The 16,769-nt window shown below is 38.9% G+C and overlaps 1 protein-coding gene across 5 annotated transcripts; it reads right to left on the bottom strand.

Moving 5' to 3' along the window:
• Positions 1-447: 447 nt before the first annotated feature.
• LOC109104978 (trypsin-like) lies at positions 448-13,962 on the bottom strand. 5 transcript variants are annotated; one of them, XM_042740988.1, is made up of 9 exons: positions 13,454-13,592; positions 4,681-5,882; positions 3,545-3,649; positions 2,349-3,451; positions 2,163-2,255; positions 1,709-1,862; positions 1,200-1,450; positions 938-1,074; positions 448-847 (listed from the first exon to the last, which is right to left on the bottom strand). In XM_042740988.1, exons 5-9 carry the CDS (start codon positions 2,200-2,202, stop codon positions 698-700), a joined length of 732 nt encoding a protein of 243 aa, XP_042596922.1. In that variant the 5' UTR covers positions 2,203-2,255; positions 2,349-3,451; positions 3,545-3,649; positions 4,681-5,882; positions 13,454-13,592; the 3' UTR covers positions 448-697. The 5 variants fall into 5 exon arrangements, 4 of the variants coding, with proteins under 4 accessions (XP_042596922.1, XP_042596923.1, XP_042596921.1 ...); XM_042740989.1 differs by lacking the exon at positions 4,681-5,882 and having other exon boundaries at positions 13,454-13,583; XR_006156703.1 differs by lacking the exons at positions 448-847; positions 938-1,074; positions 1,200-1,450; positions 1,709-1,862; positions 2,163-2,255 and having other exon boundaries at positions 2,688-3,451; positions 13,454-13,962.
• Positions 13,963-16,769: the final 2,807 nt, after the last annotated feature.

The raw sequence follows: 16,769 nt of genomic DNA, 5'->3' as shown, positions 1-16,769 counted from the left end.
AAATCACCAACAAGCTCCAGAAAGCTGAGGTGATGCTCTGAAAATCTATTGTCCAGAGGATACTTTACAGAACTACAGAGGCTACACAGCAAGATGCAAACCTCTGACCAGCACCAAAAATAGAAAGGCAAGATTAAAAGTTTGCAAAAAAGCACAAAGGTGAGCCTGTAGAGTTTCGGAAGTTGTATGGACAGTTGAGACAAAGATGAACCTTTATCTAAGTGATGGGAAAGCAAAAATGTGGAGAAAAAAGGGAACTACAAATGATCCTAAGCATATAGCCTCATCTGTAAAGCTTGGTGGAGGTGGTGTCATGGTATGGACATGTCTCTGGAACAGGCCCTCTCAATTTTAATGATGACTTAATGTATAATGACAATAGCAGAATGAATTCAGAAGGGTACAAAACCATCTTGGCTACAAATATTCAAGAAAATGCTGCCAGACTCATCAGAAAGTTCTTTATATTGCATCAGGACAATGACCCAAAACACCCTGCCAGTTCAACAAAGGAACTTTGTCATTACTGTCCCAATACATATTGAGGGCACTGTTTATATACTCTCTCTATATAAACAACTTTAAAATACACTGACCATTTCACAGTTAGACAGACAAATATGTTTCAAGCTAATTTTAATTGCAGATATTTCAGAAAAAAATCAAAATGTCCCTGTTAGCCAGGCTCAATAAACAGTTAGTTGTTATCTGTGACATGTTTGGTCCAGGCAGTATAGCGGCACACCTCTACATAAACCCCAGGATAGCCTTGTTCAGCACAGCCTTTACCCCAGGAAACAACTCCTCGCAGTTCCCCATTACACACTATAGGACCACCAGAGTCACCCTGAGAAAAAAATAGGAAAATAAAAGAAAGTTCTGTGTCGGCATGAAAATATACAGTATAACAAAGATGACGACTAAGTCAATGAGGTACCTGACATGAGTCTTTGCCTCCTTTCATGAATCCAGCACAGAACATGTTTTCAGTTATTCGACTACCGTATGCACGCACACACTGTTGCTTTGACAGTACAGGCAATTTCAGACACTGCAGCACAGAAGGATTTCCATCTGTGAAAAAAATAATATGAAAAACATTAAAGCTTCCTATATTTTATATTTGATATACATAATACTTTAAGCACTGACATAATGTAAATAAAAACATAAAATTATTTTGATACTTGGAAACTTAACTTCAGTGCGGCCCCATCCAGAAACCAAGAATTGCTCCCCTGCACAAGAGCATCTGGTCGCCAGAGGGATTGGCTTTACACACTCATTAAAGATGGCAGGCTCTTTCAACTTGATCAGCATGAAATCATTGTTAAACGGCTGATCATTATAGTCTGGGTGAGGAATCACTTTCTCTGCTCCGATCCGCTGCTCTGTGCCTTCTTCAACATTCACATTGTGCTCTCCCAGGTGAACAGTAAGATTAGAAGCTCTATTTGGCAAGAAACTCATGCATTACCGGGCTGTGATACAACATTTACCAGCAATGTTGCCTACCTATATATTACGCCTTTCTAATCTCCAAGATATTATGGTGATGTCAGGTATTACAGATAATAACTTATTTTGAAACCCTGCCACTGTTACATTTTACAACCAACGATTTCAGTACACATTAGGACAAGGATAAACAATATCATATTATTTTTTTCCTTTTTATGAATAAATAAAAGTGAGGATATATACTCACGGAATCTTGCAGTGAGCAGCAGAAACAACCCATCTTTCATTAATCAGAGATCCTCCACACCAGGGTTCCCCATTAAAAGTAAGGTAGACTTGCCAGGGCTGGGAGTTGGGTGGACAGTCATAACCTCCAATGATTTTCAATCCTGGGCTACAAGCTTCAGAATAAAAAACACTGAATTATTGAATACAGGAAAAAAAAAAAAAAAAAATATTTTTATATATATATATATATATATATATATATATTAAATGTAATAAATGTAATAATTTTTTTAATTAACAATGCCCAAGGTGCATGTTTCTGTTTGTCATGTTTACAGTTTATATATTGGTTAACAATTTTGTAGTATGTATCATAGTAACATTAAAGACTATCTAAGGAATATTATACGTCAGTGTAGGTAGACACTATAACAACTGATGTTGACAATAACTAACAAGAGAGATCTACATACCGACAGCCACGGCCAGCAAAGCAAACACGATGGTCCTCATTGCAGTGAAGGAGAGTAGGAGAAGTCAAATCCAGTCGAGTTTAGAAAGATATTCTGCAAAGTTCAGGAACAGCATTATTGTTTTTAAAGAAGTGATAAATGTTAGTGCCATATATTAATGATTACTAAATAATAATAAACTAATACCTTGTGCAGTCAGCTGAAACTGTAGTGGCCGTGTCCAAAAGTAGTATGGATGAGCGTATAAAACTGAGGATATATATATATGTAACTTGCATGGCTCATAATGCATATGAAACTCATACTCCCACATTCAAAACCCTCCCAGTCTATCTGAATTTCCTGGTCTTGCAAATTATCTTTATGTGCCTCACCTAAATGATCTGAATCAGAATCACTAGAGTCAGATGATTCGCTGTCATATAAAGAGGTGTAGTTGTCATCCTCATCACCTTTTCCTCGGAATCCTTTTTCCATTTCCTTCTTGATCAAAACCATTCTTTACTCCTAAACTTTTTTTTTTTCCCCCACTAAAAGGAGTGCCTGCTGCACATCAATAATCAGTCCACATACACATTTGTTTTATTGTTGAATGAATGTGTAGTGTTTTGGGCACATGATGACTAAAAATAAGCATATATCAAACTTCCTGTCTTGCATGTTTCATTCAGAAGCTTATTCATAAAGCTCAGACTCCCCAGTGAATGACCCTAATCTGAAATGAATGATCTTAATCTGATATGGAGTCTGATGAGACAGAGTCACCAATGTCTGATGATTCTGATTATGTCTTTTCTGATTATAGAAATCTCAAGTCTGTGATTGTGAACACAAAGAACAGCCATGTGACTCCCTCAGTTGCTGCTGTAATGCAGTGACAATGATTTATCACAGTGCTGACAATTATGGCTGTCAAGTTGTGGACTTATAATGGCTACAGGACTTGTATTTCTACAATATAGCCAGAAAGTGTAGCCCCAAGTGCCATGAAATCCGCTTACATTTTGTGCTGAGAGCAAGCATGACTAGAAAAACCTTTAAAAATACTATATCCGTATAAAACGAAGAATAGAAACACTTTTATTTATTTCAAGCTGAATTTAATTACAGATAAAGGTCCAACTTGGCTGAACAAATAGTTAACTGTTAGCTATGGTGGACTGGACCCAGTCAGCGTAGTGGCACACATCAGCATAAACCCCAGGATAGCCTCGTTGAGCACAGCCATAGCCCCAAAAAACAACTCCTCGCAGTTCCACATTACACACCACAGGACCCCCAGAATCACCCTGAGAAAAGTTTGGAAAATAAAATTAGATAAGTGTGGTTTTGTATGAAAATATGAAACACTTATAAAGACAACGACTGTGTCAATAACATACCTGACATGAGTCTTTGCCTCCCTCCATGAATCCAGCACAGAACATGTTATTAGTGATTTACCATCCATACGCACTTTCACACTGTGACCTTGACAGCACAGGCAACTGGAAAAAGAAGATATGAACAATGTTAAAGCTTTGCAGCTTGTACATACCAAAATGTTGAATGAATCTTTTATTAGCACATCATATTAAATACAAGCAGTGGTACTCATAAAAGAAGGCTTTTATACAAGTTTATTACTGACAAATGTACATATTAGATGCTTTGTTTAAACGAAAATGTATTAAACAGCCACCAAATTATTATCTGTTGTGACTGTCAAAATTAGCACGTTAGAGCAATAAACAGTAGATGTGTTTGGATTCTGAATGAAGCAATCGTCTTAGAAGTAATGTGTTTAGTAAATGGATCAAATGACTCACTCAAAAAGACAGTCCAGGCTAGAATGCACTACACAATGGTGGCTAAACTCTAGCCATCATACAAAACAACGGAGGATCTCACACACACTCCTAGATTTTCGAATTGTTCTGAAGACTTACACAGAAATGTGTCTTGTTAAGCTTTAATAAAAACTTTAATAAAAGCTTTAATAAAAAACTTTTACTTTTTAGTAAAGCACAACTTACAGGCAGCCAGTTATTGTTTACTTAACTGTTTAATAGTACATGGTGTATTGATCATGCATTGACTCAACACACAAATAACAGCTTGACAAGTCAAACCAGCAACAAGTAACAATTCAAAACTTAAAAGCAATAAACTATATTCTGTAACCAAAAATATACAAACCCCAACCAACCAAGAAAGAAACTGACATGAACATAAACGGCTAGTTTAAAGCAGTGATTGGTATTAGTGTCAAATTCCATTTCTTAATAAATGAAGGCCTCTCAGATAAAGGTGTATCTAAAATACAACGTTTTAATGTTAAGCATTGAAGTCAAAGGTGTCCAAAAGCAAACCAGGCATTCTGATGATTTAATTAACATCATCCAAGCCTCCAAAAATTAACTCGCAGAGACAAAACAAATAATGCATTTTGCGTGTCAACTAGACTGACTTTGGTCATTGAGACATTCAGTTACTGAGAAAAGAGTATGTTAAAATGCCAGTTTAATAATAAGCGTACTGTGTATCAAACTTCCCCTCTTGCATGCTTCATATAATGCATGTGAAGCTCAGACTCCTCATGGAAATGTGCACCACAATCAATACACTGCCAATCACTATCAACTTCCTGTTCTTCTTTTAAACATTTTTGTGGCTCATCTGATGAGATGTCTGATGAGTCACAAGTGTCAGGTGAATCGCTCTCAGATGAGGTGGCGTCATTGACATCAACATGTTTCTCTTCACATATTTCTTTTGGATCCTTCTTCATAACTTCTTCTTGACCAAAAACATTATTTGCTCCTAAAACAAATTTCTTCATAACTGACACTCGATTCTTTCCTCTTAAACCAGTGTCCCTTTTGCCGAGGGGAACATCCTCTCCTTCTTTAAAGACCTCCAGGTGTTTTTTCCGATGGGTAATTAAATTTCCCATTTGCGAGAAGCTCTTGTTGCAAAGATCGCAAGTGTAAGGCTTGGCACCAGTGTGAATGTTGTAATGGTACCGCAGTTCTGCTGCTACCCGAAAGGACTTCTGGCAGATATCACAGGTGTGTTTTTTGTTTTCATGGCCAAGCAAGTGTCTTTCCAATCCTACTGAACTTCTGAAACCTTTAGCACATACATCACACCAGAAAGGCCTCTGCTTGTGCATTTCCTGATGGCTCGCCAATACCACGGCAGAGACAAAAGATTTATCACACCGTTCACAGTGAAGGTCGGAAGGCTCTTCAGGAACACACTGCTTGCTTAGTTTCAGATGAAGTGTGAGAGAGACCGGACGACTGAAAGTTTTCTGACATTTTTCACAGCGGATTTCAGGCTGTCGGTCTTTAGTTCTGTGCAGTTTCTGGTGATTTCTGAAAGACTTAAAGTAGGAATAGAACTTTCCACAGACAGCACAGACATAGACCCTGTTTGTCTTCACAAACACTGGCTTTTCTTCCTTTAACAGCATATCAACAGCAGGATGGGAGGGGAAGATCTCAGATGGTTTTCTCTGACAAGACTTATCAATAAATTCATCCGTTTCTTTTTCTTCTTTCACTTTTTTCTCTTTTGTAAAGTATCTCAGATCATTGTCATTTCCATTAGTGACAGATTCCACCTGTCTATCCCTTTTTCTCTTCCCATTCACATGTTCACTCATATGAATTCTGAAGGCCTTCCGGTTAGTGAACTGCTGCCCACAGTCCTGACAGCTCTTGCTGCAGTTATTCACTAAAGAAAAGAGAATGAATTTTCATGTCAGTAACACATAAATTGAAATCAATAAAAGACCAAAATAAAATGAATATCTACTGCAATATTTTGTCCACTCAGTCTTTCGTGATTTATTGTAATCTTTTTACAACTATCGCTCACCATCAGTGTGTGAACATAGCTTATTTTTATACTATTACTCATACAATTTTCACTGTAAAAATGTCAGTTAGGTTAAGTCATGAAAGGTAGTTTTAGAAACCGAATGATTCAATTAGAGTATATTACATTCTCAAATACACTGTGACATGCAATGTGTTCAGCTTGCAAACAGCATATTTTGGCATCTCAAAAATTGTATGATTTTTATGGTAGGATGTGTTTAGAATCACAAATTGCATAATATGTAACACGCATACATAAAACTGCTCGTATTTATGGTAAAATAAACTATTCATGTTAATATTTATCAGTATCTTTTTCCAGTGAAATCATTCAGAAAAAAAATAGTACTATGAGTGATGTCACAGGAAATGGAAAAGCCACCTCAAGGGCAAATAGCATGACAAATGCAAAAATATGTCATACCATGCAGAGATACTGTACCACCAAAATGGTTTATTCTCAGGGCTTCTGTACCACCACTGTATTCAAAGAGGGAGTGGGATAATAAACAGACTATAGCAACATGAACAAGGCAAAATAATAAAGACAGTTTTTCATTGAAATTGACCATTTAATTTCTTATTTCAAATATCTACATTCAGTGTTTTTTTTTTTTTAAACATAGGTAAGCATTAAAGTGGAAACCTGTTATTATAAGACAACCAAACAGAAGCAGGTTTGGGAAAGTACAATCAGTCGTACCAAGAGTAACATGAAACAACTCCCAGTTAGTGAGACACTGTTTGTCTTAAAACTCTTTAAGCATTTAAGACATTCAGCGCACACTATCTATTAGCAAACCATATGTACAGTATTTTGGGACAGATCAAATTACCATGTTCAACTTAAGTTTCAGTGCAAGTAAAAACATATTGAGGTTCAAAGTTTCATGATACATCAAGTTTCAGTCCACAATTATTATTATTATTATTATTTTTACTTGGAATTTCTCTTCCTTCTGGGTGCATGCATATTTTGTACCTATTCAAGTCATGTAATGGTTAATTCCTGGTTAATCTCACAATTTTTGAAAATGAATCAACAAATAAATTAAAGGATGGTCTTTTATTAACAAACCAACCATAAACCTTCACAATCACCGGCCACCCAAGACTTGACAAAATGGAATGTTAACATTAACTGTTAAATTTAAGTCTTTTTTTTTTTTTTTAGTTCAACTGATGTGCTATTCTAATTACGATTCAACATATCAGGCCTACACAAATAACCCTGCCTCTACTGACCAGTTTGCATCTTATTCATACATTCTTAATGTCATTAACACAACTTGAGGGAATTCATACTTCGGAACTTAGCATTATATCAAGCCAATCATTTTCTGTACAGTCACAATATTTTTAAGAGACACATTAAACCTCAACCCCAATGTTTTTCAATAACTTGAAAAAAAATGTAAAAGTAAAACCAAAACCTAAATATTACAGAAAGGTGGATTATGCTATGCTGACATCAATAGCAATAAAGGAACAATGACAATGGCATGAACAGATGTTGTACAAATCACAAATCAATGTCTAGCACGACCAAACATAACATTTAAGCTGTAATGCTTCCAAAAAAAATAAACTTTTTAAATAACATGTACAACAAATATCTAACAAACAGCTTTGTAGTTTAAATTAACAGCACTTTCAAAGTACAAGATGACAGAAAGCAGCACCGGCACTAAACTGAGCAACTAAAAAAAGAGAAAAAAAAATAAATCTTTAAAAACTCCTTAATACACCGAAACACTTTGCAGAGGTCTAAAGAGATTTTAAAGGGAGTACTAGAATTATGCAACTTTTATGTAAGTAATTAGAACACACTATTTGGTTTAAAGGACATCCGTGATAATGCTTTCAATTTAGCAGACATCTTTCCCTCTACGACAGTTTCAGCAAAAATGTAGAATTTAAAAGCTGATTGTGGCATTTTCCTTTCTCTTTAAGACATACAGTTCTTCTACTGTACACTAACACTCACAGCAGGTAACAAACTTGAATCAATTAGTACTAAATCAAATCAGTGTATGTGCAGTAAACAAAGTACCAGAAACCAATGTCCATTCTCATGCATTTTTACACATTTTATAACCCACGTGCATGCTCAATATAATGCTGATGCAGTTCTGTTTCCTGTTTGAAGGAAATCCCACACTCAATGCAAGTTAGGTGAAGAGCGCCTCTTACTACGGGAGTAGAGTACCTGTCTTTTAGCTCTTTATCACCCAAGCACTCCTGATGGTGGTCAATAAGATGTCTGATTTCAGTAAAGGTCTGTGAACACAAAGAACAATGGTAGGGCTCCTCATTTTTGTGAAGAGTCTGGTGCTGCTGCAGGGCACGAGGTGATAAGAACGTCTTTCCGCAGTGCAGACATTTATGGCTGTTGATTTGTGGACTTACAAGGGCTACAGGCAGCTTGACTATAGACTCGGATCTGTGCGATGAAGCCTGCAGGTTGTCTGAAGGCCCAGCTGCCATGGAAGCACTCAGTCTGTATCGCAGTTCCGTTGGGAGACGTCGGCGTACTTCATTGTGCCATGCGAGATGCTGCTGAAGCTGGTTTTCAGTCCAGTAACCGCGGCAGCAAAGAGCACAGCAGTGCGGACGAGTCTTCGCAACCTCTTTGTGAGCATTTAACTGCTCCTCACTGGGAAACACTTTAGCACATTTATCACATTTGAAAAAACATTTGGTGAGTTCTACATTTCGACTACGCTGTATGGGTTCTTCCTCCATAGAAGTTTTCAAGTCTTTCTTAGTCGACATTTTAGGAACAACCCCTTGAGAAGCTAAGGGCTTCTCATATGCCAAGCGCTCTTCTAGAGACGCAGTGTTATGTTCGCTAACCTTGTTGTGTTTCTGCCATTTGTGTGCACGAAGGCCACGTATGTTCAAAAAGCTCTTGGTGCAGTAGGAGCACTGATGGTGTTGCACCTTAGTCTTCTCTTTTGTTTTGGATGCGTAAGATTGCTTGATGGGTGAACTCAACTCATCTGTAGGGAGAATTTCAGACTGGAGTTTCTCAGTCTCACTAGGCTTGCTGTGATGTTCTGCAAAGTGAGTTGTTAGAAGAGACCCACTTGAGAAAGACATCTGACAATCTGGACAGGTAAAACTACTATTTGATTCAGCAACTTCATGCTCTTTTTGGTGTTGGGTTTCCATGGGAGGGTGATGTAGCTGATGCCGGCGAAGAACACAAAGGTAAAAGAATCCTTTCCCGCATACATTGCATAAATATGGTCCACCATCCACACTTTTCCTTGAGCGTATCTTATTGGTCTTTGAGAGAAATCGGGCAAATTTTTTGTCTTTGTGCCATCGCCTATGTGTGCCAAGAGCTGAATTGGAGTTAAAATATCTTCCGCATTCAGCACAGGCAAAAGACGATTTTGCCGAAAACTTATCTGACTTTACTTTGCCAAGCTTAAACTGTTTTGCCGAATGGGATTTCAGCTTTTTAGATTGGTGACCTTTGCGATGAATTCGCTTGTGAAAATTAAGTGCACCAATTACCGAAAAGCTTCGGCTACAGTCCTGACATTTATATTTCAAATCCGAAGTCGAAGATGTTTTCTGTACTTTTCCAGAATCAGCCGACTGAGAAGAGTCACAAACACCTTCAGCTTTTTGCGAGGATACATCTTGCTCCTCTATCCCAACTTTCCCACATTCTTCTGGATATTTCACTTTGTCCTCTGGTTTTGAACAGTGCTTCTGATGATTTTGTAGTATTGACTCAGATGCAAAAAAAACATAGCACGTCGGACACTGAGGTTGCTCAGACAAGTCAGAGTCAATCAAAGGATGGCCAATTTCAAAGCCATGACTCTTCATGTGAAACTGGAGGGCCATGGCACGGGAGAAAACTTTTCCGCAGTAGGGACATTGGTAGGAGTTCTTTTTCAGCTGTTGGACTTGATAGTCAAAAGATTTGACAGCAGGTTGGACACCTTGGTCATGGACAAGCTTGTGTTTAAGAAAACAAGCCAGCATGTGGTATGATTTGCCACACACCTCACATTTATGTTCCTCTTTTGAATTCATAGGGTGCACTTTTCTATAACCACCCCTACGACCCCTTTTCTTGCGCCGAATGAGAACATTCTCAGAGTCAGGCATACCCGCAGGCCTCATCTCGACATCGGCACACTCCAAGTGGTTTTGCTTGTGATGACAGAAAGCTCCCAAAGACCAAAAACCTTTACCACACTTTTTACAGTGATGAACCTTTGGGCCCAGAAGTGACTTGGTTGGGTTGAAATGCTTTGTCTTTTCGTCTTTGGCAGTGCCACTGCAAACCTTCCGGTGGTTGTACAGACCACTTGCGGTCGCATAGCTCCTGTTACACTCCAAGCAAGCAAAGGCCTTTTTTCTACTATTGTGATGCTGTTGGTGAGAATGCAATGCAGACAGTCGGGAAAAAGACTTGCCACACTCTTCACATTTAATATTTTTCTTCTGCAGATTTGCAAGTTGGTACGAAATAGACTTATACGCTACTTTATCCTCATGCTTGCCCATGTGAAAGTAATGAGCACTCTTGGAGGCACTTTCATGGCCACAAACCTCACATGTTAAAAGTGTCCTTTTAGTTGGTATCAGTACATCGAACTTCTGCCTCCCATCTGATTTTTTTCCCATGCACCCTTTGTGCCAAAGTATGTGACAGCGCAAGGACAAAGCCTTGACAAACTTTCGATCACAATGTGGACAATTATACTTGGCCTCTTGAGGACTTCTTTTGCTTGTTAGTTCTGCATTTATTAATGGCTCATCATTTAAGTGCTCATAATCGATCTGTACAATTTTGACATCAATTTCTGGATTCAACTGCAGGGAGGAGGTGCATTCAGTTTGACCCAAGTCATCTTTTTCCTCGTGGTCTGATTCACACACTAACTCGAGATCAGGATTTTGATCCTGAGAGAGACCACTGTTGTTCTCATAATCATCTGAAGCCGTGATATGGACAACTTCATAATCGACATCTACGGCCTCATGCTCTTCTGCTGTGTGACTATAGTTAAAATCTTTCTCTTGAACTTGAGCATGTGGTATGTCTTGAGAATGAAAAACAACACTGTCAGCATTGTCATTCTGATATATTTTTACTGGCTGAGTGGCGGTGCTCATCTCAGACTTCTTCTCCATGATGTCACGGAAGACATCAGTATGACAGAGCTGATGCGACTGCAGGGCGGATGCTCTTGAGAACCGACGACCACACTCCTCACACTCAAAAGCTTTCTTCTTGAGCTGGATAACTTGATGAAGGAATGATTTTGCTGGCAGCTCTTTGCTGTGCGCCAATCGCTGGTGCTTACTGTAGAATGTAAGTGAGGTGAAGACCTTGCCACACTCGGTACATTTATACGGCTGGTCACTGCAGCCAAGTTGTGCCCGTCTTTTATGCCAACGCTGATGGCACAACAGAGCCACAGAGCTAACAAAGGTCTTGTTGCATTCAGAGCAAACAAACGGATGCTTAATTTCCTCCTTCACCTTTCCATCTGAACAGCTGGTTGAGAATCTCTGGTGCGTGCCAAGGCCACACATGGTGCGAAATGATTTGCCACAGAAGCACTGAAAAACCTTTTGCTCATGCTCCTCATTCTGTTCAGGGCTTGTGCCACTGTCTTTGGTTTGACCTGAAGCTTCATTAAGTTTCTCAGTTTCTAAGCTTTTGGATTTTACTAGCTTTACCTCATGACAACGACGATGCGCGTCAAGAGCCGAAGCTCGAGAGTAACAGCGTCCACAGGTGGGGCACCGAAATGACTTTTTCTTCAGATGAGCGAGCTGATGAAAAACTGATTTTGAGGCCTGTTTATGTGAACGCTGATGGTTGAGACACTGACCAACAGTGGAATAAGCTTTACCGCAATCCTTACATTTGAAAAGCTTCTGCCTTACTGCACTTTCCCCATCACCTATACCCTGTTTAATGACTTGATTGCGGTGCTTCAGTTGATGGCTGAAAAAGCCTTTCGAGCTTGAAAACTTTTGACCACAAAGAGCACAGAACAATGTTCTCCGCCCTCCGTCGGTCGAGATAAGCAGGTCATCCCATTGCGAATCTGTGTCCAGGCAGACTATGGGACCATCGTGGATATGCTCGCTGCAATGCTCTAGGTAGTCCTCCTTGTTCCCAAAGGCCTCACTGCAATCCTCACAGCGAAATGGCCAATCCCCTAAAATAGAAAGGGGAAAATGGGAGGTCAAGGCGAACCCTGTTGCCAGAGGAGAGAGAAAAATAAATGTATAGAGCCAACAAATAAAATTAAAAATAATGAAAATGGAGGAAGACAAAAAACAAAAATGATAATCTTAAAGTGGAAATAATTTATTTATTCAGGTCAATTTTAACAGTACAGAGGTTTAGGGTCACAAATAAGACAAAAATAAATAGAAAAAATAAATAAATTAAACAAATTATGAGTCAAGCAACAGGAAAACAATCTTTTCCTTAGCAACTTCTTAATGACAATAACAAAAATACATTCATAAAACTAGAAAAAAAAATGGTTAGAATGATCAGATGATTACATTTTGCAAAGCTGTAAATGAATTCGATATAGCTTGCAGCTCTGTTGCTAAGTAACGACAGAACAATTTGTCTTATTTGAATTATTTGTTTCGCCTTAAATGATATCGACCACATGGCCAAATATCCAACAGTTCAAAATATTATGACACTAACAAAATGTTAAAATATATTTCCCAAACCTATTATATAGAGAAATTTAAACACTGGAAAATGGAGCTTTAAAAAAAAACATTTAATTCACCTACTTATTCTTTCTTTTTTCTATTTCGCACATGCGCAATTTAAAATATGAGTAAAGCCTACCATCCACAGGCAACATAGCAGTACTGCAATATCAGTTAAGGTGGAGCTGATTATATGAACGAGAAACCAACATCTTCCACTACAATGACTGCAAAACTGGTTTGAAATAACAGAGTTTACTTAGTCTAAGACGAAAACCTCCCTGTTGGGAAATGTCAGCCAAAACCAGTCAACTCTATACTAAGAAATAATGACACGCAGCAAGAAGGACATGCTTAAAACAGAAATGCCTCATGGGCATGCAGCAGCAGCTCCTGCCGTCTTGTTATTCCCTATGACGACGCTTGCAAATTAATTCAGCTGTTTTAACGCAAATCATAAACCATAATAAATAAGCTGCAAGTCATTCATTTGCACAATTAAATTATAAAACAATATGATGCCAGGTTTATGTGTATTTGATCGCACAGAGTACTAGACTGTGTAAGAAAAGGTGAATTTATGTTTAGGTGTCTTTATTTATTTCGAGGTAAAATATAGCCTGTGGCTAGGAACTAAATAATAGGTCGGTGTTGTCAACAGCCAAAAAAAAAAAAAAAAAAAAGAAAAAAAAAGTTGCTTACCTTCTGCACTTTTATCTCTTTGAGACGAGTCTCCTTTATTGGTAATATCAGACAAATTTTCTTCCTCGACCTCGTCTATATGTACAACTACACATTCATCTTCGTCTGCTTGTTCTCTTTCAATCTTCACGGGTGCAACTGCAGCATCGGCTGCAACAACTTCGGCGTGGTCCTGGGCTTTCAATATAGGGCCACTGGGACTTAAATCCATTTCTCCGTCCGTGTTTTTAGCATTGCTGGCTTTGCTATTGCTCACTGGATCGATGTTTACCTCTTGGCCTGCACCTTTCTCATATTCAGAGGACAAACTTTCATTATTGGACTGCAAACTACCATCATTTGCAGTATAAACAGCAGCCATAATGGCTGTAGCCAGCTCGAGCTTTCCTCGATAGAAAAGGCACCGCACTTTTCGCGGTAAAGGACAGTGTTGTTGTTGGGGGAAGGCAAACTTTCGAATCCTACTATGGCGAAAGCTTCGATCATGAATATTAATTAGGTTACGTTTCTTGTGGCTCCAAGAAGGTCAGCATGCAACATCTGCCTGAACAAATTAATATTTATATATTTAGCTTTAGTTGTAGTAGGAACATATACGATATAAAATAATACAATATAATACGATGTGGATAATACGATATAAATTTATGAATATATATTAAATAGTAAGACATTTATTAATACCACATAAGGTTGATAATTTTAAAATGGGCGGAGCTTAACGGCCCGGACATTGTTTATAATTTTTCGGTTTATGTGTCTATCGAAATAATAATATATTTTTTAACTTTACACGGTGCATTTCAATTTATTGGTAATTATTTTTTATCTGTGTCCATAGTGGAAAACGCTGTCCATCTGTTTTCTCGCTATTATTTATTAAGGCATCTTTACACAGCCTTTTAAAGGCTGCTCTGTGTCTGCTCAGAATTCAATGTAAAGACGCAATGCCGGATAAAAGCAGACCTAAAATACGCCTGGTCTGACCCACCTCAGTCTAGGCGTGAAAGTGACTACTGGTATTATGTTCCATGATATTGATATTACCGTGGATACCGTTATTCATTAATTAAAAATGTGCATTTATATAGTTTTGTTCAATTTGGTACGCTTTGCAGTTTTTTACACAAATGACGAGTCGAGGCCGAACGTTTTTGTCTTGTGTGCCAAATCGTACTACACAGGCATTAGTAAACACAGAGCATCGTAACAGACCAAATTAACAGAGCGCAAATCGCCTACTCCACTGTTTCCCAAACTGAGGTCAGCAGATTATTTTGCAAAATAAACCTCTGCAGGGTGGTAAACCAACGTACACCGTATAAACTACACCATAAGCTTTAATCTCAGGAATACAGTAGTCTATGTTAAATATTCAAATAGATAATTTAAATTGACAATATTTCACAATATTACAGTGTTTACTGTATTTTTAATAAATAAATGTAGCCTTGGTGAGCATAAGAGATTTTCCAAAAAAAGGTGGGAGTGGGTCTTAAAAATATTTTTCTGTACAAAAGGGGGGCACAACAGAAAAAGTTTGGGAACCACTGGTCAACTCAAACACACAATATTTAATTTAATTTAATTCATACAGGCCTACCTCATGTTGCATGTTTGCACTTCTTAAGAAAAACAATGGCACAATAAAAACTGCACAAATGTCCAATCCCTCACTTTTTCTAGTAATATAAGGTTAAAATATTTTGCCTGTAATTTTTTTTCTCATATCCAAATATAATATTGATATCGCCTGTACAGTGTAAAATATTGTGATATGAATTTTAGCTCATATCACCCACCCCTACCTCAGTCCCTAGTATCAAAGGTGATGCAATGCTGTTTTGATTCAGTGTAAATGAAATGCGAAACAGTGCCGCGCTAAGCAGCGTCGTTGTCATGACAACCCAATGGACGCCTGTCAGTTTGAGTCCATAGACAGTAAAAGAAATGGACACAGCGACCCCATTGGATTCAACGGAGACAAGTAAAGTCAATTAGAAGCACGCACTTCCTGGGGGTCGAGCGTACTGCGCAGACTCAAACTGAGCTTGATGTTAGCTTTGCGTTAGCAGCGCAAAAGGTTGTGAGTTCGATTCCCAGGGAACGTTTTAGGTAAAAAATGTTAGCCTGAATCCACTGTAAGTCGCTTTGGATAAAAGTGTCGCTAAATGCATAAATAAATAAAATAGGTTCCCATAGTGACAGTGATCAGTATGGGAACACTTTACCATAACGCCTGACATACCTCAGATAGTTGGAAGACCAGGGAAAGAATTAGCACATATCCCTAGAGGCGAAGTCAAACTACACGCCTCATAGCCCAAAGAGATAGCCTCCACTATCCAATGTGACATCTTCTGTTTGGTCACAGCAGATCCTCTGCTCTTAACACCAAAACACACAAACAACTGTTCAGATCCACGCCACTGGGCTGAGACTACCTGAGCCGCATCACCAGGAGCGAAAGCCTCTAAAACTACTTGCTGGGAGCGAAACAGGGTCAAAGTGACCTTAGGAACATAATCAGGCCTGGGTCGCAATAAAACTTTAACCAGCCCTGGGGCAAAATCCATACATGAAGGGCTGATAGAGAGAGCCTGCAGATCCCCTACTCTCTTAAGGGAGGATAAAGCCACCAAAAGAACCATTTTGAGGGTTAACAGTTTCACTGACACAGTCTCGAATGGCTCAAATGGATGGTCTGACAGGCCTTCTAAAACAATTGATAAGTCCCACAAAGGAACCTGTTCCAGGCGAAAAGGCCTAAGCCATCTCAAACCCTGCATTAAATGGGAGACCAGAGGTTGATGTCCAACTGAAACACCTCCCATAGGTACGTGTTCAGCAGATATGGCTGCCACATAAACCCTAAGATTGGCAAGGGCCTCCCCTTTAGAAAAATGACTCTGAAGAAACTCCAGCACCAAGTTGATAGAGCAATGAACTGGGTCGATATTGCGTTGCCTGCACCAAGATGCAAAAAGTCTCCACTTAAGGTCGTACAAGCGTCTCGTGGAGGGAGCCCTAGAATTAATAATAGTGTCATAATCTCAGCCGAGAGTCCAGAACACATTAACGCACTCCGCTCAGGTGCCATACCCATAGCCTCCATAAATCCGGATGCCAAATTATGCCCCGAGCTTGCATCAACAGATTGTGCCTGAGGGGAACCTCCCAGGGAGGGGCGGCTAGCAGGCTGACCAGGTCTCGAGAACCACGTCTGAGTGGGCCAGAACGGGGCCACCAACAGCAAACATTCCACTCTGTCCGAAGTGCTTGTTGTGAAAACTTGACCTAAAACCACCTGAGGTGG

This window comes from Cyprinus carpio, chromosome B16 (genome assembly GCF_018340385.1).
Source record: "Cyprinus carpio isolate SPL01 chromosome B16, ASM1834038v1, whole genome shotgun sequence".
Lineage (NCBI taxonomy): Eukaryota > Metazoa > Chordata > Actinopteri > Cypriniformes > Cyprinidae > Cyprinus > Cyprinus carpio.
The sequence above is the reverse complement of the archived record's forward strand: the minus strand, read 5'-3'. Positions and strand labels throughout refer to the sequence as shown.

What these genes read in the sequence shown, in the direction of transcription:
- LOC109104978 (XM_042740986.1), bottom strand. Translation starts at nt 13,814, where the DNA reads ATGGCTGCTGTTTATACTGCAAATGATGGTAGTTTGCAGTCCAATAAT. An exon ending in AAGAGATAAAAGTGCAGAAG is followed by an intron (nt 12,232 to 13,453) that starts GTAAGCAACTTT and finishes TTTCTATTTTAG; the next exon opens with GGGATTGGCCATTTCGCTGT.